This window comes from Melanotaenia boesemani, chromosome 20 (assembly GCF_017639745.1).
Source record: "Melanotaenia boesemani isolate fMelBoe1 chromosome 20, fMelBoe1.pri, whole genome shotgun sequence".
NCBI lineage: Eukaryota > Metazoa > Chordata > Actinopteri > Atheriniformes > Melanotaeniidae > Melanotaenia > Melanotaenia boesemani.
The window spans coordinates 21,484,571-21,508,810 of record NC_055701.1 but is presented as its reverse complement, the minus strand read 5'-3'; the positions used below and the strand labels follow the sequence as shown (position 1 = coordinate 21,508,810).

At 39.7% G+C, this 24,240-nt stretch overlaps 1 protein-coding gene across 2 annotated transcripts in view; it reads right to left on the bottom strand.

The window, feature by feature from the left end:
- nin (ninein (GSK3B interacting protein)) overlaps positions 1–23,332 on the bottom strand; it is a 24,629-nt gene extending 1,297 nt beyond the window's left edge. The window contains exons 1-27 of one of the 2 annotated variants that reach the window (XM_041971345.1): positions 23,032–23,332; positions 19,572–19,784; positions 18,595–18,688; positions 17,741–17,913; positions 15,763–15,808; positions 15,500–15,675; positions 15,155–15,301; positions 14,830–14,988; positions 14,537–14,673; positions 14,222–14,362; positions 13,605–13,779; positions 13,318–13,428; positions 13,041–13,130; positions 12,789–12,924; positions 12,572–12,693; positions 10,980–12,103; positions 8,047–8,145; positions 7,880–7,949; positions 7,645–7,791; positions 7,445–7,561; positions 6,326–6,433; positions 5,937–6,083; positions 5,657–5,836; positions 5,429–5,560; positions 5,240–5,341; positions 4,976–5,068; positions 1,504–1,617 (exon numbers count right to left, since the gene is read on the bottom strand). In XM_041971345.1, the coding sequence (XP_041827279.1) occupies positions 1,504–1,617; positions 4,976–5,068; positions 5,240–5,341; positions 5,429–5,560; positions 5,657–5,836; positions 5,937–6,083; positions 6,326–6,433; positions 7,445–7,561; positions 7,645–7,791; positions 7,880–7,949; positions 8,047–8,145; positions 10,980–12,103; positions 12,572–12,693; positions 12,789–12,924; positions 13,041–13,130; positions 13,318–13,428; positions 13,605–13,779; positions 14,222–14,362; positions 14,537–14,673; positions 14,830–14,988; positions 15,155–15,301; positions 15,500–15,675; positions 15,763–15,808; positions 17,741–17,913; positions 18,595–18,688; positions 19,572–19,763 (4,332 nt within the window). In that variant the 5' untranslated portion in view covers positions 19,764–19,784; positions 23,032–23,332. Of the gene's footprint in view, positions 1–1,503; positions 1,618–2,603; positions 2,898–4,975; positions 5,069–5,239; positions 5,342–5,428; positions 5,561–5,656; positions 5,837–5,936; positions 6,084–6,325; positions 6,434–7,444; positions 7,562–7,644; positions 7,792–7,879; positions 7,950–8,046; positions 8,146–10,979; positions 12,104–12,571; positions 12,694–12,788; positions 12,925–13,040; positions 13,131–13,317; positions 13,429–13,604; positions 13,780–14,221; positions 14,363–14,536; positions 14,674–14,829; positions 14,989–15,154; positions 15,302–15,499; positions 15,676–15,762; positions 15,809–17,740; positions 17,914–18,594; positions 18,689–19,571; positions 19,785–23,031 lie in introns of those variants that run through there. The other variant, XM_041971346.1, reaches the window with a different exon arrangement.
- Between the last annotated feature and the right edge of the window lie 908 nt (positions 23,333–24,240).

Sequence of the window (24,240 nt, the reverse complement as noted above, 5' to 3'; positions counted from 1 at the left end):
TCTGCATCTTTCTTCCATACCAAGAGACACTGGGACAAAACAAAATAAAACAAAACAAAATTGGCCCTGGCATTTTGGCCTGACTGGCCCATTTAGGACCTTGTAAACCACAAATGTTAATATCAGCTGTGCTGCTTCTTAAAATCAATAAAACCATGCAGCATGTTAGCAGGTTAGCATAGGAAATGATAAATTAGATGAAAACTGCTACCAGACACATCACAGAAACTTTTTTTTCTATGCCTGCTCCTCTTTTCCTGCCCAAAAGTATCTATCAGCCCACAACCAATAACTGATAGGTTAATAAAATCCGAAAGCTGCCGTCTCGGAGTTAATGTTGCCGAATGATGGTTAAAAAACAACGTCACATTCAATAAGTTGATTCAGTTAAGGAACAGACAAAAGGACTGAATTTAAGCTAAGCTAACCAAACACTATTAAAACAGCTGTTTGTCATCACTTCATACCTTTGTAAACAGCTGGTGTATTTACACTAACTTGTATAGGTCAGATTTACTGGGTTTAATGGATTTCTACTCAGACCAGAACCTCAGAGATGTGAAAGCAGTGCAGCTTCTATTATCATCATCATCATCATCTAAAGAAGCTGCTGATGAAGGACCTGATGTGGCAAACATGTCAATCATTTTTTTAACCTTTAGCGACATCTTTTTTTAAATTTATTGAACTAAATATAGTGCAGCTGTTGTCAGGAAATAATAACCGTGACAAACCGTGTTTCATGGGCTGGGGGTCAGGAAATAATAATTCAGTGACCATTTAGATTACTCAGGCATAAGTACCACAGTGAAAGGGGGTGGTAATTTGAGCGGGCTGGCCCAATGTAAGTTGTGCTGCCAATCTATTGAGTTTTATGGACCAGGCAGATCAATAAATACACTTATCAACCCACCAGGTAAATGCCAGGTATGCCTGATGGCCAATCTGTCCCTGCTGTCATATAATCTGCTCTGCCTCTAATTGCAGTGTCCCACAACATTTATGTTCTTTTGTATTTTTTTCAGCATTTGTAAGCCATCATTGCTAGTTGGTGTTGCTGCACCTATGCTCTCTAGCAAGAGCTTAATCTGGTGACAGAAATGTGTGAACTCAGTCTTGAATTTGTCAGACAATAAAATGTAAAAGTGCTACAGGTTTAAAGAAACTAATTTTTTTTTCTCTCTTCAGGGAGAGAGAAAAAAAAAGAAAAGAAAAAAAAAGGGAAAAAAAAGGAAAAAAAAACAAACTGGAAATTTAATAAAAAGTTAAATGGCTGAGGTATAACTACAGCTGTAATTTGGACTTGTGAAATGTGACACTGCAACTAAAAAGCTTGGAAATGGCTGTAACTGCTCATTTGTAAGCATGTGTTGCCCATCCATCCATCCATTTACGCAGGTCTATTAAGGCCCAAATTGATATTAACCGTAGCTGCTTCATAGAGGTACCCTGCTTGAAGAGGTAATATTTCTTTGTGAAAAACTTTTAATGAGGATATCTGACCTGATCTTTTAGTTGAGCGACCTTCTCTTTAAGCAGCAGCTTGACGTTATGCAGCGACAGTTCGATTTCCCTCATGCGCTCCTCCATGTTCTTCATCTTCCTCGCCCTGTCATCCTGGTGGAGAAGACAGTCAAGGATATCAAGCTAATGTAGATTAAATAATTTTATAATAAATAATTACCTTTCAAGCTTAGAGGTGATGCTAATGAAGGATGCAGAGATAGAAATCACAACATACAAGAAAAATTCTTTTGAGCTATTTGCTTTATTTTTTTAAATCCTTTTTGTGCATTTCTGGTACATTTCTAAAGGACAGGACAATGCTCTAAAAAAAATAAATAAAATATAAATAGGTATAAAACTACTCCATATATTCCAGATACCTCTACAAAAATAATTTAATGTATTAATAAAATAAACCCTATCAGGACAAAATAAATAATAAAAAAATCTTTAATTCAATACATGAAGGGGAAAAGTCTCACTAAGCAAGTTGAAAACTAAAAATAATAATAGATATCACATTGTTACAATAACACCCAAACTAATAAAAATACTAAATAAAGTAGTGAAACAAAATGATCCAGTTCTTCTTTGAGATAAACTCAAATAAGTACACGATTCATTTTGGCTGTGCAAGATTGACGAAAAACAGGTCCAGAACACATTTTAATTAAATGTAGTGTTAAATGTGAAATACGGGATTAATATGAAGGAAAAACATCCAGAGAAAACACAGACAGGAACATCACCAGACAGTAAGCGACAGGAATGGTTTGATTGACAGAAAAGGCTCAGAAGGCACAAAGTGCGCCTCAGTGTAACACTCCCCACGATCAAAAGGCAAACTGTCACTAGATTTAGCCTCTGAGGATGTATACACATATACCCTGTCACAGTTCTAAAACAGAAGTAGTGCAATACAGAACATCTCCAGAATTTACACCCAGCATTAAGAAGGTTCCCTGTAATCAGGACACACTTTTAGAATACAAAAGGTCAGGTCCCAGTTTGTCAAAATACATATGCATACAACCGGTGTTACACTTTCTGTAGCATGTCTGACAAACTTCATGTTCTCAATGGTATAATCATTGTTGCAATTAAAATCCCTTTGGGAAAAAGAAAAAAAAAAAGTGCATTTTCCTGCCACCTAGCAGCACTGACATACAATTACAGCTTTCAGCCTTTTGAATTAGGCACCACAATGGTTCACAATCTCCTTTAAGGATGCAGAAAACATGGCATCATCAGATTTTTGCCTCCAAACATTGCAGAGGAAGAGCAGAATATGAGAAGCTAAAGCGAAGAACAGGTGAGAGAAGCCGACGTTACAATCCACCGATCCGCCGGTAGCTGTCTGCATGAGCCGCCCGCTGCTCCAGCATCGCCCCCTGGAGAGAAAAGGCAGGTACACTTCACCAGAGCTCCACCCTCTCCTCTAACCCTAAACACCTTCACAGGTTAGCGATACAGTAGAGGCTTAAATAGGGTTTTAGATCATTTACACCAGGAATAAGTATTAATAAGTATTAAATAATGAGTAATTAACAGTATAACTACATGCAGAAGACAAATATTTAAAATCAAATGTAATTCAAGTGAATAATAAAATTTTACTAAGTTGATAATGTTGAACTTTAGCTAACCAACTCCTGGAGACTCAATAAAAAGGTTATTCTTTTTATTTCTTAGTTGTATGTAAAATCTCTTCTTCATAGCCATTCATCAGTTCAAAACCATTTAGTCGGTAATACCTACATGCTGCTCATTTGATGCGGTTATAATTAATGAAAGCACCAATTGATTATCAGCATAAGATGATTTTTTTTTTTGCTTGAATGACTTTAATGGGTGGCTGCGTGATTTAATAATTTCCTCCTTTCTCCTCCCTCAGTAAAAACACCATGTAGTGACAGGCACAGTCACTGCAAACAATGTGTTTGCATTGGGTCTAATTTAAGAGAGAAAAAAGAAAAAAACTTAGGGCCTGTATGGATAGTGCATAAAATGAAGTAAAGGGGGATATGCCATCATTCCTCTTCTTAGTTTTAAACAAGTACATCCATTTAGGAAAGCACTTTGAGCTCTTTAAAAGGCCCCGCAGCTTTCACCAGTTTTGAAGAAAATGTAAATGTTACTTTTGATCAATTATTTCTACATGTAAAATAAAAAAAAATTAATTTCTATTGTTATGCGGTTGATTATAATTCTTAAAAAGGAAGTCAAATAAAGCCAAATAAATTGCAATCAGTGCATCTTCAGTCTTTGCATGTTATATTTAAATGGGTATAATAATTTCGCTAATACTTTCTGATGTAGCTCTGAACAAAGATGCAGTATTCAAACATTCAGCTGTAGTGCAAAGTTTACATTTTATGCAACAATGAACAATATTCAGTACTGGACAAAAGTCTTCAGTCCCCTCTCAGTTTTTATACGTTACCAGGACAACAATAATAATAATAAAAAAAAAGCAGCCAATGTCCAAAGAAAGAAACTGACTACAAAAGAATCAGACTCATTGGAATGAAAATATAAAAAAATGGGTTGATTAAAGACTTTTGCCCAATGCTGTACATTTTAAGTGTAAATAAACTCTGCTACGTTTTTGGTAATCTAAGGATGACTAGTATCATGGATCTACATCTGTCTGTTAGAAACAGACGGATGTTTGTGCAACATGAGTAAAATAAAAGGAAAAACAAACAACTATGACCACACCCGGATGATCACACCACTGAAACTACTTCAGTCACCAGATGGAAACTAAAACAGATACTAAGCTCTGAACACGACAAAGAAACACATGCGGCTACGACAGAGTAAACACTCAACGTTAAGTCAACCGTAAATGTGTGAAATAAAAAGATGAGGACAGAAGGGTGCTGAGATGGGTGATAGGAACAAAAACAAATAAAAAAATAAAAAGTACAGCAAACCCAGCAGTCAAACTCAGGAGGAAATGGGAAAGAAAAATAAATAAAAGGATCACCACAATAAAATACTCAACTCAGGTGTTTGGAAAATGACCCTCTGTTTTGGGAAGTTTGTTAAATTTCAGTAATGCTTTACCCCAAAACTTTGGCACAAAAATAGTTTTTAATAGAACCTGAATTGAGAGGTTGGAGTAGATGGAAGACAGTTTCAGTTCCCAGTGTATCCCATTACAACCAGATCCACTGTGAGACATAGTGCAAAGCTCTTTTAACAAGAAATTTTTTTTTATTGAGCAGCAACAAATAACCACGATAAGAAAAAATAAATAAAATGGAAGGATATGAAATGTTAAGCATGGATGAGTAATAATGCAGCTGCTACTGTTCATCCTCAGAGCCTTTAGTATTAAAGAGATTTAGTTTTCAAATCTACCTAAATTGAATGTGTTCACAAAGAAAATGTGGTGACATATTTGGCAAAGCACATTAAAAAAAAAAAAAAAAAAAGGTTAAAGGTTTAAATTGTGCCATACCTGTACGTTATCTGGATCTTCACCACGATGTTGTCCCCTGGGCACCCTGTGAGGTGATGGAGGAAGAAGTCCAGCTAACTGAGCCTGAAATGTCTGAAAGAAGTAAAACAAATGTAGAGTTGTATGGCTAGAAGGAAAATAATTATGAAATTTTTGAGGAGTTAGAAACAATTTGATAATAATTAAGTTAAAATCAAGAGCATAGATGTAATTATAGTAAAGGCTCTAGAGAAAACAGGGGAAACATCAGTATCATGGGGGTACCTCCAGCAGCTGTGAAGACAGTCGAGCCATTTGTGCCTTGAGCGCTTCGTTTTCTTGCTGAAGGCTCTCCAGCTCTGTGTGGCTTTGTTCAGCGTCGCAGCCCTGAAACCAGACAAAACAACTTAGACCGCCACCACATAATCAGCAGGCTCAGTGAGGATTCCCCAGTCTGACGGGTGCAGGTTTTACCTTGGCGACCTCCCTTTTTGCTTCAAGCTCCTGTTTCAGAGAGGCGTTCTCCTGCTCCAAGGCCTTCACCAGGGAGGACTGACTTGGTGGTTTACGCTTCTGCGACAAGACGGTGGCATCGAGGTGACGGACCTGCAGCCACAAAGTGAAACAGCACAGATTAGCGGCCAGCATAGAAAATATACTGGTGATTTTCTTCATGCCAGTTTGGTGTAGGAGTCAGCCAACCTTTTCTCTGGACTGGATGAGCTCGCTTTTGATGCTGCGCACTTCGGCCTCGAGCCTCTCGTTTTCCTGCCTGAGTAGCAGCTGTTCGTGCTCCATCAGTCGAGACATCTCCTCCCTGTACAGCTTCTTGCTCTGATTCTGAAGACCACTTGAGTGCAAGGCCATCTCCAAAATATGGTTCTGAAATAAAAAGACAAAAGGTTTTTTTTCTCCTGTCACATTCTTTAGTAGCACGTATGCATTTTGTTTTTAAAATCCTGCTAATGACGCCAAATCTCACTTTATCGTTGGCATTCTGCAGCTGTTTGTGCAGCACTGCAACCTCATGCTTCAGGGAATCCCTTTCCTTCTGCAAGACTCGAAAATCTGACTTCAGTCGAGTACTTTGATGGTTGACAGCTGTAAGACTTTCATCCACTGTCTTCACCTTGAGTGGAAAAAAAGAATTAGTGAATCTTATAATTAAACAGAATTAATTGATGTAAAACTGGAAGACTAAATAAACTAAACTATAGTCCTGTAATATTTTGCCACATTTCAATGCAATTACGGTCCAAGGCCAAAAAAAAAAAAAAAAAAAGACATAGCAAGTCTGCTTGAAATCCCACAACACAATATCTCATTCGTCTGGTAACCGATTATAACATTTATGTTCCAGCAGTCTCTTACTTTCTCTTGAGATTTAGCTAGCTGGTTGCGAAGGCCTACAGTCTCCTTGTCGACACGTTCCTCTACCAGATGACTGCGCCGACTCTCCACGGAGTCCGCCCTGAAAGCCTGAAAAACAAAAAGACAACAGCTGTAATGAAGCAAACATGAAGTTAGAAATTACATTCAAGGCTGAAAAATACTTGTTCTGCAACTTCTTGTTTTATAAAATCTTCATTCCTTGTTAAAAAAAAAAAAAAAAAAAAGTATAAAACCAGCACTGAAATATTTATTTTAAAGAAAAAAAAAAAAGACACGCACACACACAAATGTACTGCAGAAGTACGTTATTATTTAATGGCTGAGCTAATTGCACTTCTGGTTTTGAATGACCATTTCTTTTTCTGATCAGGTATTGGACTAAATATAGCATCACTCTGTAATCTGCATTTCTTTAGCACATATCTACACAGGGTTAAATATGCAAAACAGTCAGTGGTTTACAGAAAGTGCTCGCAGACTTTAACAAGCTACAGAAAGAAAACATAGCTCCCGCATCAATAGGAGGGATTGTAAACTCTTTCGGGGGTGGGGGTGGGGGTTATATTTAACTCAGAGGGTGAGAAAAAGATAATAGATGTTTTCAGTCAGCTGTGTCTAAAATTTAAAACGTACTAACAAAATGGGACATTTGTAAAAGGGAAACATACAGGCTTAATTTGGAAGATGTCAAAGCATCAGGGACAGAAAACTCAAAGAAATGTCAGAAAACAGAAAAAGCACAAAAAAAGATAAAAAAACAAAAAAACAAGGAGGTAACGTTTGTGAATGCAATGTAAGAAACATCGGAAGTGTAGGAAACATCGTGAAAAGTAAACCATCACCACCATCTAAATAGAAGAAAACAAAGTTAGAGGGGTAAAGTGGAGCTGGAAGAGTCTGGAAGAAAGTGATGTTCAGAGAGGAATCATGGATAAAAAATATCCTTTAATTGACAACATCTACGAATAGCAAGTTCAGTTTTTTTATTTTATTGTTTTAGGCAATTAAACAGGGAAAATGGGGTGTTAATAAGGTGTCAAATTGGTTTCTGAATCATTTCTATAGAATTCACAAGAGTGCCAATAATCGGGTTCTCACCTTCTCTCTGAGGTCAGAGAGCTGCTGTGACAGCTGGATATTTCTCTCCTCCAGCTGTGCAGTGTCCTCCAGAGCTTTGGTCAACTCTGCCTCCAGAGCCAACACACAAGCTGCCATCTAACACAAAACAGCCACTAATTAACTACCTGCTACAATCACCGCGGCACCATGACAACCATCGGTCATTCATCGGGTCTTACCTTGTTTTTCTCTTCAGCCTTTTCCTTTATCAGCTCTGCCAGCTGCTGCTGAAGACTCTCCATCTCAGCAAAATTTTGGGTGTTTTTCTCTGTGAGGAGGCCGTTCTCACTTTCTAGCAGCTGGCTCTGCAAACGCAACTCTGAAATCTGCAGAAAAAAACAACAATAAACCTTAACACCTGCTTCTGGATGAGAAAAAACAACTTTAATTCAGTTTATTTAATTAGTTCGTTACCTCATTCTTGTAATTATCTGCTGCCTTTTGAGCTGCAAACTTCTCTGTTTTCAAGTATTCCAGGGTTTGTCTGAAATAATAATAAAAAATAAAAAAATAGAAAAACGGAAATTCTTGGACAAATTCAAGGAGGTGATAAACTTCAGGTCATAGTAGGTGCTGCTTACATCAACTCATCCTGGGCTTCTTTCAAGTCTCCTTCTTTCAGTGCTGCGATTTTTTGCCTTAGGACGATGTTTTCTCCCGCAAGACGACTGGCCTCAGATCTTAACAAAGAAAGACCATAAAAACTCAATTTCAACACATTTAAAAATAAATCTAATTAAGTTTAAAATACAAGAAAGCTGAATTAAAAGCAAAAAAAAAATCTAAGCTTTACAAATAAAAACATATTTTTGCTTTCTTATGATTTACTAGGGATCAAAGCAGCTAAACGCTAAAAATCTCACGAAGGATTTAGGAGGGTAACCGACATCAACAGCACTATGTTGCGACTGGGAACCAAAAGAAGTGCTTAACGTCAAAGCACTACAGGGATGAGGTAACACAGATCACAGGGAAATGGAGGGTCCTAGTTATCTCCACGTTACCTATGAGCCAGAGTCGTTTCATTTAACGTCTGCGACTTGTCTTGGAGCGCTGTGATCGCTCTGCGAAGTTTGCTGTTCTGCTTCTCAAACTCCTTACAGCAATCTTCAAGGTGCATCCCTGCCTGCACCTTCTCCTCCAGAAGAAGATCCTCGTCTGTGGGCAACTCAGGCTGTTCGGCATCCTCCTGCTGCTCCAGCTCATTCAACAGCAGAAACAAGGTGGTGTTCTCCCCTCTCATCCTGCTGATCTCATCCACGAGCGAAACGTGCTGGTCTTGGAAATCATGGACAACGTTGATTCTGCCTTCAAGGCTCCAAACTCTCTTCTCAAGTTCACCGTTTTGCTCCTTTAGTTTAGTGTTTTCACACATGCAATCTTCATATCTAATCTGCAGATCTGTCATTTCTAAGGCCTTCCTCTCCAGCTCTTTGACATGCTCCATTAACACCAGCATTTGGACTTTGAGGTTGTAGTTTTCCTCTAAAATCTGGTGGCCAGTTTTTATTTTCTCACTGTGATGAGCCAACAGATTCTCCAGCATTTCTGTTTTCTGTTGAAGCAAAGAAATCTTCTCATGCAGGAGAATATTCTCCTCTGAGGCAGTGTTATACAAAGCCTGTAATTTTAGAAGGGAACACTCCTGGTTTTCCTGATCAGAATCTCCATGTGAAGTTTCCACACAGTCATGTGAGCATTGATCATGGTTTTCATCTTTTATTCCTGACGTTAAATGTTCATTGTGTGAATCTAAAACTAGTTCAACGTCCTGGTTGTCGTGATAGGTATTTGGTAAATATTCAACCTCAGCATCCTCCACACAGTGCTCACCAGGGTCACCAGTCTCCTCCAGCATCAAGGCCCCAACCACAGTCTCATGATGCTGGGAGCAGCTTCCAAAGTCCACCGCCGGTACATCTTGAGGTTTGCTCTCCTCCTCATAGGACTCAAGAACTACTTTATTCTCACCATCATCAAATGCCTCGAGCGATGAGATGGCCTCACACTGAATCTCTGGGAAAACCGCCTTGTTTTTGTTGTCCACACATAAATAACTGTCAGGCAATTTCCAACTGAGGTGATCATCTTCATGACAGGGTTCACCTTGCTCAGGGCTTATATCTTCAAGCATGTGACCAGGAATAATGTTGACCTCTTCATCACATCCCTCATCATCACTGATGTTTTCATGCTGCAAGTCATGAGTCTCAGTCACTTCTTCCTCAGTGGATTGAACTTGTTCTGGGTGTACATTAGTATCCATCCACTCCTCATCTTCCGGATCACTTCTGGTATCAGAACAATCATCATTATAGTCTTGATCAACATTTATATTATTAGATCTTTTATCTACGGTATAAGAGAGCTCTGATCCATCATCTTGCTCAAGCTGATCTAGAGATGTTCCTTCAGACAAAGAAATACATTCTTTGGTTTTCGATAGCTCCTCAAGAAATTCATCAATGTCACTTGATTTGTTTCTTTCTTTCCTCTTGGTTTTCTCTGCACATGCCGAAAGCTGATTTAATTCCATCTCTAGCTCTTTTATTTTCATTTTAAGTACATCTCTCTCTGCTCTAAGCCCTTCCTCATCAACCTCTTGATAATCCTTAAAAGTTTTCTCAAGTGTGAACAAGTTTTCCTGGAGCTCCTCCCTCTCAAGCCGGAAGTCCTCCACCACTTGTTTAAGAAGCATCTCCAGCTCTTCAACTTTCATCTTTAAATCATCGCGCTCAGTTAACAGCTGAATCCTCTCTGCAACCTGCCTCTCGGAAAAGCTGAGCATCTCATTGTACTTTGCCTCCAGTTTTGAATTGTTACTGAGAAGTTCTGCCCTCTCTTGCTTAAAATCTTCCACAGTTTTATTCAACAGGAGCTCGATCTGAAGTGCTCTGCTGTCAGACTGGGAGAGAAGCTCGTGTTTCTCCTGAAGTCGACTATGGAGATCGTTCAGCTGCATGCTCAGCTCTATTTCTTTACTCTGGGCCTTGCTCATCACGTCATCCAGCTCATTTTGCAGCTGCTTGTTCTCCATCATCAGTGCCTCTATTTTTTCACTGTGAACACCTTCGAGTTCTTGTCTTTGTTTTTCCCACTCCTCATTTAGTTCGTCTCTTTCCATCTTTGCAGCCTCCTCCATCGTTCTTTGCTGCTCCTGGGCGCTCTCCAGAGCCTTCTGCATCTCTGCTTCCCAGTGAAGCTTCTGTGTGACGTGGCTTTCAGACAGAGCTTTCAGCTCACTTTGGTAGTGCTGTTCGAGTTTCAAGATATCAGCCTGAAAACGTTCTGCAACAGACTCCTGATCACCTGAGAAACGATCTTCTACTTCTCTTATTCTCTGGGTGAAGCTGATCTCAACCTCCTCCCTGTACAGGGTCATTCAGTGTTTATTAAAGCAACAGTTTTAAACTTTAGTACATTAACAATCCTATAAAAAAATCATCTCACTCAGCAAAAGATGTTCCTTCAAAGAGTCAAACTATTTAACAGAATTCTTAATCGTGTGTCTCACCTCTCCCGAGCGATGTCATCTCGCAGTTTGTCCAACATGGCGCTGAGTGCGTCCCTCTCCTCGGCGTGCTTCACGCTCAGCTGTTTCATGGCGTCTCGATGGCTCTCTTCCAGACGTGCCCTCTCCTCTGTGATTAACCCTTCTATCCTCTTCTCTTCCTCCTCTTTTTCAATCTCAAGCTTCTCTTTCTCCTCATTTAGTCTGTCCTGGATCATCCCTTCATAGTCCTCCTCCAGCTGCAGTCTCTCCTTCTCCCACTCCTCCTTCAACCTTTTCTCCCTCTGCTCAAACTGATCCTGTAACTGCAGCCTTTCTTCTAGTATTCTGTCCAGCACGACCTTCTCGTGATGCTCCTGAAGCTGAGCTAGTTCCCTCTCCCACTGCTGCCTCAGCGTGCTCTCCTTCTCCTCTTGTTCCCTGACCAGCTTCAACATCTCTTCCTCCAGCAGCATCTGCAGAGACTCGGTGTTCTGCTCATCCAGCTGAGCCCTCTCCTTCTGCCACTGCTCTGTCAACCTTTTCACAACTTCATCTCGCTCCTCCTCAAACCTCAACTTTGCTTCCTCTAGTTTGACTTTTAGTTCATCTTCATGGCTTTCTACCAAAACTTTCTTCTCTCTTTCCCAGTCATCTAATAAGCTTTTCTCCAACTCAGCCTTTTGCTGCTGCAGCTCATTTCTCTCTTCTACCAGTCTGGCGTCTAGTTGCTCTGCTTGTTCCTCCTTTAGTTTTCTGATCTCCACAGCATGTTGGTTCCTCAGCTCCTCCACCTTAGTGAGAAGGTTTTCATTCATATGTTCTTGCTGGGCTTCCAGGGTCTTCAGCTGCTCCTCCAGGTCTGCAGCCTGAGTGTGTGCTTCCAGCAGCTGCTCCCTGAGGTTTGCCACTTCCTCTTCTTGCTGGTTTTGAAGAGCTTCTCTTTCCTTGGCTTGTTTCTGCTCCATACAGGTCCGTTCCAGCTCCGCCTGTTCGAGCTGATTCTGAAGCTCCTGTTCTTGGTTCTGAACATTGGCCATCTCCTCCTTCAAAGCCTGGACCTCGTGCTGGTATCGGAGGGCCAGGGCAGTTTTCTGGTCTTCGAGGGTCGCCCTCTGCTGTTCAACCATTATGTCAAATTCATTCATCTATAGCAAGAATGAAAACAGAAGACTGAATGATCAGATAAGCAGAATGAAAACATATTTCTACTTTTTCATTTCCATTTTGAGTTGCCTTATAGTTTATATGGCAATCTGAAGACACTTTGAACTGAACTTTATAATTCATAAAATATAAATAAGGACAGTCATTGTTTCAGAGATTGTAGCCACAATGATGATATTATCATAATATTGGCAGAAATCTTGGAAAGATCAAATATTGCTTTAGTTTAATTCACCTATTTCTTTCCTTCTGGGGAAAAAGATTTACTCAACAGTGAAATTTTGACCCCCAAATAAGAAAATTCAGTCAATGTTTTAATTTGAAATGCTAAATTTCAATTGTGATATCATAAGCGTATTGATAAAATACTCAGATTTAATTATTTTGATATCATGATTGCAGGCTCTCATGATTGATGACAATCTTCATTTTCATCTCTAAAAACAAACCTTGCTTTCAAGCTGGTTTCGCAAATCCTCCATTTCTTGAAGATGCTGCTCCTTCAGCTGCTCCATCATCATCTCTGCTTCCAGGCTCATGCTGAAAGGCTGAACATCCTCTGAACCGAGACCTGTAAATAGTCAGCATATCAGTGGGCTTAGATTTGACGAAGAGTTTGCTTGTTTCGATGTAAAATGTTGGTAAATTAGATATTCATAGGTCTACCTGGGTCAGACTCCATGCCAGGACTTTTACTCTCCAGCTCCTCAGACAGAGTTTTGTGGCAGGGCTCAAGAGTTCGACCGAGAGCGTGGAACTCCTGTAACTCTGACTGCAGCTCGTCAATACGATCCTGCAGCTCCTGTGAAGTAGGAGGACTGTGAGTTAAATATGTGCAACTCTATCAAATTTAGTCTGTTTCCAAATTTTTAATGCTAATGCATAAAGAAAAAGTTCAACTAAGAAAGAAACAGTTACCCTGCATTGTGCTTCATAACTGTTGCGCAGCTGTTTAATGCGATCCTCTTGGATTAAGAAGTCTGCACTGCCAGGGTCTAGGTCCCCAAACTAAAGGAAATTACATCATATTATAACATGAACTGAGTTAATGGTCCAAAAATAACCAGAAAGAGTTGCTCAGTAACAGACATTTATAAAACATCAAATTGTAGACAAAGCAGGAAAACAGTACACTATAAAAGAAATAGCAACATATATTTACCAAAAAAAATGGAGATGACAGCATCACCATTACCTTGTTTTTCACAATATTGTCTAAATTGGTCTGGAGTTTGGTTATTTGACTTTGTGCCTCTGATAGTTTCTCGTTACTGTCCAGTAATTCCATTTCAAGACGCCTGTTCTCCTGAAAAAGGGCACAGTTCAACAACATAGACTATGTTTATATTCAAACAGATGGTAATGTAAAATACGGAGAGAAGCCAGACTAAGCCAACATATCAGCAAGGAGATATACTGTGAATAAGTTACCATCTTTATGGAAACAATCACACAAACATCAGTCAACGATTGTTTTGGTACCTTCACCGAGATGGAGAGGTGGTCTCTGAGAAAAGATTCGTCCGCCCTGATCTTCTCGATCTCTGCCTCCAGCTCTTCACGCTGCAGACCCGCCTGCTGGTGGATCTGGTCCATCTCCTTCATCAGCTCTGATCGGACTGCAGCTAGCTTCTCTTTGTGCTCCTGCTCAAGCTTCCTGCAAAGATTAAACACAATAGACACAAAATGCTAAAACATAAATGATAAAAACCTCAGCATCTGTGTCAAAGCAGTGAGTAAAATTATAAATATGACTTGTTTCCAAGTTCTCACAAAGAAAAATTACTGAAGCAAAGCTACACTATTTAAAAAAATTAATTGATTACTGAACTTTCTAAATGTAATGTTAAGTAAAAAGATGCAAAACTAATAAGGATCAGCTGTAGTCTGAATGAATGAGATTAGCGGAGGTGACAGCTATAATCCCTCAGAATTTCAATCCTGAAAATCCACCTCAGTAAGGAAGCTTGGATCTAGAGGAGTCAGACCGGGACAAAAAAAAAGTGAACAAAATAAACATTTAAAAATTAAAAAATGTTGTGGTTTCTGAAGAAGAAACCAGAAAAAGTACAAAAGGGGTGATCTGAGTGGTGGATTACCTGAGATTGAGGTTATTCATGTGCTCAATTGCAGAGTGATGTTCATCCACCTCCGTGGCAAGCTGAGTTTTCTGCTTCTCTGCTTTTTCCAGGTCAGATCTGATTTTCTCCTTCTCTCTGATTTCTTGGTCTACACGCTCTCTGACGAAGAAAAGAAAAAAAAAAGGAGTCAAATATCACTACAACCACTCTGCAGTTTTCATGCTTTCATTTCAAACTTGCATCTTAAAAATGATTTTAAATCTAGTTAATCATGGATTAGGAAATTGTATTAGGATCTAAATGAGCTGCATTACCGTAGTGACTCATACTCACAGGAGATATCTGATCTCAGCTTTGAAGCTCGCCAGTGCGGCCTGGTGAATCCCGTTCTTAGTAACGAGCAACTCGTTTTCAAGTGCCATGGTGAGATCGGCGAGGCTCAGTTTTCCCTCAAGGTCAAAATTCAAAGCCTGAAACATTTTTAAAACACAACTGTATTATGTTTTCTCACCCCAATAATTCCTCTTCTTTACACAGTTATCCAAAACAACTGAGAAACATCTGCCTTGTTGCAAATTCCACATTTGTTCAGAAAGATGGCCACTAAAGTTGCTCGAGTACGCTACCTGCAGGATCTCAGCACTGTTTTCTATTCCCTCTTCTATCCAGGCATCCAGGATTTGTTCAGCTGGAGTGAAACCAGTGCCGTCATCGAGTATAGAGAAGAGACGCATCCCAATGGTGCTGGTTAAAACAGAGATCCTGCGGCCTCCCTCATCAAAGGGCTGGAGGAGGAACAAACTCAGATGAAATGCTACAGACATCTGGTCACATACATTATGCTTTGTATTTAGTCTCCTTATTTCAAATGAAACAAATAAAAAAGGTATTGCTTAATATAATAGAAATCCCAAAGCTTGTAACCTGGTGGTGCTGAGACAAATGTCGTACCTGAGTAGAGTGATGCCGTTTAAGCTGTCTGTATGGTGTGGAGGCAGATGGTGTTGGGGGTTTGCTGGGGTTTACAACCCTGGATACAAACTCCTGAACATTCATCACGCCATCGCCGGCAAGACTCAGCAGAACATCCCCGCTCAGCTGGAAAATGTAGGATTTGTTTAGTACTTTATTTATTTGTGTTGGAGTGACTGGTTTTTAAATCATTTCATAATGAAGGATTTAAATGTTGCTAAAGCTTGAAACTGTACACTGCTGTCTTATATGCACAAATAAAGATGTGATTTGGAGCAGTTACAGAAAACGCCCAGAAAAGCAAAAAGGCCAAGGATATCACACCTCTAAGCCCAAATGTTCACAGAGAGCCAGCAGTTCGGTGTGACCGGCACATCCGTCCAGCGTTATCGCCAACTCCTCACAAGCATCACGCAACCTCTCTTCTAAACGGGAGGGAAGAGGAGCGATGGATCCCCGGGGTGTGCTCGGCTCATCAGGGTTCCAGAGATGCATTTGACCTGCACACAGACGAGAAGCAGATTACTTGCTGACAAACTGCAAAACTCTACAAAGTAAAATCTATGAAAACATTGAGTCAGACATACCTTCTGCCTCATACTCCTCTGTGTTTGTTTCGTTGGCATTCCAGCGCTGCGGGGGACAAAAGACACACAAAATAAAAATAAGAATAACCATATATATAAAAAAACATTTTTTTATTTATCATCTCAGTTTTTTTAAAACAAGTGCTCTCAAATATTTTAAACTGGGAAAGGTCCAGTCTAGATGCATATGGAGAGAATAATGTAATTAAAATCACAACGCTTTTGTTGGCAGCCATGAATGGAAGGAGAGAGAAAAGTTGTCTGTTTTAGTTTCAGCTATCTTATCACAACTATACTGTTCAATCCAGGAACTTTGCTTAACTGAATTTAAACAAAGTTTTTTTTTTTTAATCAAATATTAAAGGGGGTGGGGCTCAGCTGGGTGTGACCCAGTGGGCTGTGACCCAGTCCCAGAGTGGCCCATCTTTTGTTTAGGAAGCTGACAGTGAGGGAATGAGGAGCAGATGGGATTCTGCAAGTGGCATGTTGATACATGGACTGTAGGCATCCAGGAGGGAGGGGGTAGCAAGGCTCATTGTTCCTCCGTCACAGTCCTACACCCTCCTCCTCCCACAACACCAGGTCTGCCGTCTCTGTGGCACAGCCCCTCCCCGACCCAGCCCCATCTGCTGGTCCACAGGCCGGACGGCGCTGCATTGTTGCACCCTAGATTAGTCAATACCAAGACACACTTCAATTCAGTGTCTCAGATAGTGTTTGTCTACTAGCATCTGGGGTGGACTCAGACAATAAACAGAATATCAACACATCCATCCACACTCAAGCAGAACTGACCACCATTATAATGTTGAACTGAATGGATGGAGGTTTTTCTTTGTTGCCACTGATGTTGCTGCAGCATTTTCATACTCGTTTTAACCTGGAAAATGTCTGCATCAGTATTAGAAAGTAACTTAACTTCGTCTGACCACAGCAGACAGTTTTCTTTAATCCTTTTAAATGTGGTTGCACATGTTAAAATAGGGCTTTTTTTTTACCCTAATAGAAGAAAAGGTTTCACATCAGACACTGTTTCAATTGATCTACCAGCTCTGTAGAATAATTCAGTCAAGATATGAACATCACAAGTCTAGCAGTTTTTTTTTTTGTTTTTTTTTAGCACAGCCTAGTCTAATGTGCTCTGCATGACAACCCCCCATAAAACTACCCTTTATTTGCATTTTCACAAATAGAATAAAGGGTTTTACAATTAGAAACTGAAATGTGCTAATAGATAAATATATAATGAAAATGTTTTTCTGCACTCCTAAAACAATTAATGACTTCATAGACTTTGAGACACTTGCAACTAAGCGGTGGCGTTAACATTTTCATCCCACCTACGAAGACCTTGAGCTGGTCTTACTGTACATTTCCCTCCCTAATTTCTTGTATGATCCAGAACATTAACATGCAAACTGTTCAGCTGTGAATAGCCCTGAAGCTTTATCATGCCACATTCAGACCACCGAAGTCTAATGAAGACTGAGCAGGAGTTTCAACACTACAACATGCTCCTGTTCTTCTTTATAGCTTCTGAAACATGTTTTTATTCAGTGCCGCATCACCGCCAGCATATCCAGTCAGCACAAAGTTCAACTCCATGATGGACACTTCATTTCACACAGAATCACGTCATGAAACATTTAACCGACAGCCTTGTGTGACACCACACTGACACAGGTTAGTTGTTGATAATCTAAGGCGCTTCAATCAGTATTTATGTTCAAAATGTTATTTACAGAGAAGCAGGTGGTTATGTAAAGAAGAACGCCCTGTGAACCCAGCATTGGAGCATCTATATTACATTTCTGGATCTACCCTGCATGACACTAAGCTGATTAACTAAGAATAACGCCTCAACGTGGCCGTGGTTGCCAAGTAACGCAGAACATGCAAGGACAGGAGGTGATAAGAATGGCACCCGTGTTTGTCTGGAGGTTTAACGTGATACTGGAAAAAACTCTTAGCCTTTTACCTCACGCTTCCTGGGAACAGCTGAATCATAGTTGTCCTCCAAATCCCCCTCATCAGCTGGGTTTATGCTTGCAACTTCGGACAAGTCCGAAACGGTCTCTATGAACTCTGGTGTGGAGCGGCGGCCATAACGTTTACTGCCCTTCACAAACTTTGGTTGGATCTCAGGAGAATCTGAGGAGGTAACATGGGGGGAAAAGGCAAGAATTATATGCTCAGCACTTTAAAATATTGTTTTAATGTAGTCTGCAAAAGATAGAAGACACAACTACAACACTGAAAAAAATATGCTGGTGACTGACATTTCCCTCAGCAGCTACTTCTCCAAACTAACAACTTCTTCAAAACTAGCAACCAACGAGCTGCATTTCTGGTTTGTGTCAGTAAAACAAACATCATGTTTAAAGTGTAATCTCAAAGAATTTCACTGGAATGATAAATGTTCTATATTTTGTTGTGCTTCATTGACACTAAGACATGAATATTAACTGCCTGTTTGCTCTGATAACAATCACAAAAGTTTTTTAATGGCATAGTAAAGAAAAACTTTTCTAAACCATGAAGCCAATGGCCCAACCATGACACTGCAAACAGCCAACAGATAATTGGATCTGAGCCTATTCAGTCTCTTCTGCTCCTGTTTGTAGATGTGCAGCTGACTCAGCACTGGGCCTGTTCCACTTGTTCGGCTTACATAGTCACTTTTTATGCTTGGATGACTTAGTGAAAAAGAAAGCTCTTCTTAAAGTTCAATATTAAACCTGATACAGTCACGAATAACAGTTAACAACGTGACTTCATGCTCTGTATTTTTTTTAACCTTTTTTATCTGCTTGGATATTTATCCAACTCTACCTGGCTTTGGCAAGGTTTCCTCTTCGGCTTGAGGCGGCTCAAAGGATGCGGACAAAACCAGAATAAGTGCATTTTTAAACTGGTCAAAGTCAACCTGCAACAAGAATAAAAAAAAAAAAGGACATTGCTCTGTAGCTGTTAAAACTTTAAGATTCCCTGTACAGAATTTAAGCAATGATAAATATGTGAAGAAGAAGGAAGTTCATAAAATTCCTTAGACTGGGTGTAATTCCCTGTGTGCCGGGTGGAGACCGGGTGTCCCTGGTTGTCTGGGTGGAGGAGGGTCTGAGCAGGAGCAGGGAGGTCACACTTCAACAATCAACAGCTGCTAACCCTGAATATGGTGATTTTTTTGTGCTTCAGAGGCTGACGGCTGGCGCCTATTGGAAGGCTTTTCTTCTTCTTGGTTTTGAGATTATTGTCAGATGCCATGGGTAGGCAATCCGTTCACTGGCCTCTGTCCTGACATTAACCCCTCCCACACATCCCCACATGCGCAACACAATAGCCACCCGTCTGTCCACACGCTTATATACAAACAAAACTTCATGTGAAAGTGTGGAGGCAAGCAGTTTGGAAAACCTTATCTGTCATTTTAAGGGACCAAAATAACAAAGACAAAAAGTTTAAACTCATCCTGAGGCCCAGGTGTACATATATGATAAGTATTCTGCCTGTTTCAGACATTTCCACATGAAGTGCACTCAAAGAAATCGCTTGTGTGAATGGTGATTAGCCGGCTTGGTTGTCTTGGTGACAGACACTTAGAATGAGGGCTGATGGGGGTTATATTTTCTCCTCAACAAGACAGAAAACAAAGCAGCAGAAAGCTTGGAGACATGAGGACCTGAGAACAGGAGGAGCTCAAAAAAGGTGAATGTTAAATTCAGAGGACTCGTCCAGGAAAAAAGCCACAGATAACATGCACATCAGAAGGGACAATTCACAAAACTGCGCAATGCTCTGATTAATCTTACCCTGGCAGTGAGGCGGTCCTGGTTCTGCAGCAGTGTCTGGAGAAGAACTGGTGTGGCATCATCCAGGTGCAGGGACTGGCAGAGGTCAGAGAGTTCCTCTGGGTTCAGAGAACCACAGCCACTGGTGTCAAAACTGTTAAAAACTTCCTTTAGGCGCTCCTCATATTGGTCCTGCTCTTGGCCGTCATCCATCCCACAGGACAGCACCCTGCCCTGAAAATAAAGACAATAAAATATAATTTTAGTCACATTTTGTATTATAGTAGATGTCACCTTACTTCTCCTTTTGCAACATAGATCAGACAAATTCAATTCACGCACCAAAATGTACTCACAAGCAGGGAGGAGGTATCTATCTCAACAGCATGTGTCCCTAACAGCACCCTCATCTGAAAGTTCCTCCACATCTGAGCTCCCAACACACTGCTCCAGCGTCATTTGTGGCGGAGGCTTTAGGTAATCCAATTACAATGATAAGACAATCAGGTAAATGTTGCTTCGGAACTAAGCTTTCAACACACCGCTCCAGGCCCAGGGTCATTCGTGGTGGAGCTTCTAGCCAAGCCGATTACTTTGATTAGACATCAGGTAAATTGATAAGACACACGGTCACGTCTAAAAATCAACAGTGGATCTGTTTTGTAACATTTTCTGTTGGAATATTTCATAGCTCATGAAATTAAATCTGAAATGCACACGATTAGGAACATTCAACCTGTCAATGTGGTTCAAATAGTTTTCTGTGCTTTTATAATTAGCATGAAATGTGAAAATATCTAATCTTGTTCATGCTGATTCATAGCAATAAAATGAAAAAGAAAACAAAAAATATGCCACAAAAAGCTGTAACTAATGAACTGGTGATAGAGACCAAGACTAAACAATAACGTGGAACAGAAGAAAGTGATGCAAATTGCCAGGGAATAATTGAGGTTACAACAGAGAAAAGTGCCAATATTTACTGGCAGGCATCCTCAACTGCTGACACATGGATCTAGATTTTGTTAATGTAATTAGTATGCTTCATTTCTTTAACTGAAACAATACAAGCAAGCAGAAAGTGTCAGGTTCAGTTCAATACAACAATGAAACACCCCAAGAGCCATTTTTCTCTTGATCAACGATTAAAAAACAAACAAAAAAAACAACAATGATTCTTATGCATTTTTCTGGGAAGCTATTCTTTTAAGATAGAAGGTCACAACTGGTTAAGAAAATAGGAAGTCTCATAAATAAAAATAAGTTATAACCACCTGAAACGTTCAGGCAGGTTATTATGACTAATATAAAACTTGGACAGTATGAGTCTGGTTGTGTATACTTCCTTTTTTAATTAAATGCACCAATGTTCATAACAGCTGCAGTATCTTGTTTTGCAAAACCATTTCTGCAAGTGTTTTTAGCTAACTGTTTTACATTGCTGTACCTGTATTGTTCTTTAAATTCTTGTGTGCAATCGTATCTGTTTATGTACCCGTTTTAATGCAGAATTTAGAAGATTTAACTTAAATACTGAACATCCAAACCATCACAGAATTTTACGAGAGACAATGGTGACTTACTACAAACTGCACAAAACTGTCCACTGGTATTTTATTTAGCACATCCTTGCACTTACTTTCACAGTCCCACTTCTGCTTTATTATGTTGCACCATTTTCTAGATCTATATTTAAAATTTTCTATTACATTGACAATGCCCCTTGGTCCATAAAAAAAAGCATTTTGACCCACTGCATAGTATGCATGATGAAAAATAACATTTATGTTGAGCTGAGTGGTGAGATTTAAAGTTAAGGAAATGAATAGCTTAGCAACATGTCTAAAGAAGCAATAACTTCACATTCTGGGATTAGGCATTTTAACAATAGGCATCCATGCACCACCTCACCCTCTGCTTTACCAGCTGCTCTGAGAGATCACCAAGCAAGCACTCAGCCAGGTGTCCCCTACACCCCAGACTAAGGGCATCTATTCACCTCAGACAATAGGCTTTCCACAAAAGCTTCTGCAGTCAGTGCCGTGCATCTGGACATTTGAGGGGAAATAATATCTCCCCCCCAAAAAAGTTTGTAAATCTACAAAGAAACAGACCAAGCATTAAAAGTGTTGGTAAATTATTCCCATTTATAATATTCCATGCATCCTGACTCAATGACAAGACAGATTTGATCTGGTAATATCTCCACACACTTTGTTCACCTTGTAGAGCTGAGTTAATTAACTTTCTACAAACAACTTCTGAGCCAATTAACCCGGCAGCCCTACCAACAGCCTTCATCTCTGGAGCTTGTGATGGTCGTGGGACAGCAGCTGTTGCAGCCAAAGAACTGAACCAGTGCAGGTTACAAGAAGAAGGTTAATCCCCACAATATCCCAGCATTCACTGGTAATGCCGCTCATCACCATCAACAGATGCCAGCCAGAAAATTCAAAGGTTTCAAAAGTTTATTTTTCAACACCCTTGTAGTTTTAAAGGCTATTGTGGAACAGGAGATGAATCCTGCATTCATTATTTTTTAAAACACTCTTTAATCCAAATGATTTATCATATTTTTGCCTTTCTTAGTTCCTAACAAAAGAAATCACTGAGAAGTAACCAAAGGGAGAGCAATGCAAAACCTGCAAATCACACAAAAAGTTTGAGTACATTTAGGAAATAATACTAACTTTTGCAAATGTGTTGCACAGATTTACAACTCAATGGTTGCTCTGCAAAACAGCTTAAACCGAGTCTGTGACTGGTTTTCTTCTACAAAAATCAGCCAAACATCTGATCTTACACATTTATCATATTGTATTTCACTCACTCTTGAGGGTTTCTTTTTATTTTTTAATACGTATTCAAATGCTAAAATTATCACATAAAGACGACTAAAAAATCAGCTTTAGCCAATGACAAAATATAACATGTAAATGTTCATTTTCAGAGATCCGGGATAAAATAGGAGCCGATCAAAACTGAGCATCTCAAATGCATCAGTAGTTTTTAAAACCAATAAATCATCATACGAGATGCTACAGCGTCTAGCCCACAATTATTTATAATGAAAACTGAAACTCTTACAAAACCACAAACTAAAGCCACAATAGCTGTTAAGCACGACAAAGTCAAAAATGAAAGAAAAAATCTGGATCATTTTAGTCTCAAATGCAAGTTATCCGTGTAGCATCAATTACTGGACACGCTTAACTTTTTTTTTTTTTTTTTTTTTTTTTTGACTGATTCCACTTGAATTAAAGTATACAAGTTAGTTATGAGCAGCGAGACAGGCTGTAAAGTAGTTAAACTAGCTTAACCAGTCGGGACATCATGAGAGTTGGGCTATAAGCTAACCGGGCTAATTTACTAGCAGGAAAGTTTGGAGGAAACGGTCGGCTAAATATCCTAAACATGTCAAGACAAACCGCCTGAATACAAACAAAAAGCTTTCTTTCTTTAAAAAAAATTAAAAACTCACCAAAGTCCCCCAAACTTTGCCGTGAGCTGTCTTCTTCTCCTGTTAAAATTCGGTGATAAAATAACAAAAATAAAACTTTAAAACTACAACATTTCTCCGGTAGCCACGTTGTGTTTTCCTCGGAGGCAAACTGTCATGTCCAGGAAGCTTGTCAGGCAGCTAGTTCAGCGATGGAGGCGTCTTCTTTTCTTACAACATAGCAGAATTTGCTGCCTGCAACCCCGGAGTGTCCGCTTTGTGTCTCAGCTGTATCATCATGATCCTCCAGTGGTTGTAGCGGATTTTGAAAAGCGGTTGATAGAGGAAGGGGCGGTGACTGGGAGCCTGCGACGCGGCCTGACTGGTCACGCTTCCCCGCGGCCCCTCGTGGACCAAAGCAGAACTGCTACATGGATGAAAGCGATGGACTGATGTAAAAGGCCATTTTTGTCTGTGTTTTTTGGGGGGGATATAATGGGCTGATTATTACAAATAAAGTAGGCACTAAATGAAAAACGTAAATGTAATTTTGTAAAAGCAAACAGTCAATAATATTTTTTAAATAAACGTAAACTATCATTTAGGATTATCCTGTATGGCTTTAATCACTGCTGCACTTACTGACACACACACACACACACACACATAAAAACCCCAACCAAAAACGACCACACAGTGATGTGAAATGAATCACAAAACAACAATTTAAGGTATCTGCATGTTTAGTGGCTGTAATGTCTTTTTTAATCATGGGTTTATTTCTCTTCTGTGGGAGTGTTTGGGGCCCAGTGTTCTGGAGCATGTTGCATGGTTGCAGGTTGATTATTCATTCATGGTTAGTCAGTGTTACAGTTTGGATGAGAAAAAATAATTCAAGAATGTGTTTTAGAGTTAATATGTTGAAACTGGCCAAAAATGCTCAATAGTATTAAAAGTGTGTTGTTAAATGACTTCAGTACCCAGAATGCTTTGTAGTGCAACATCAGTAGGAGTTCTGTTTTGTTGACTGCTGTGGTATTATAGAGGGGGTGAGGGCATTTGTGTCACTAACTTTTATGTAAAATTCTAAATCTGTTATCATTTTTTTAAAAATGTTTGTTGGATTGGCTGACACCCACACATTTTTTCTGTAGTCTTGGCTGTACTTGTACTTTTCCTTGAGAAATATACACGTATTTCTCCTTGAATATCTGCCTCACTGTGTCAAATGTGAACAAGCAGCAGCTGAGG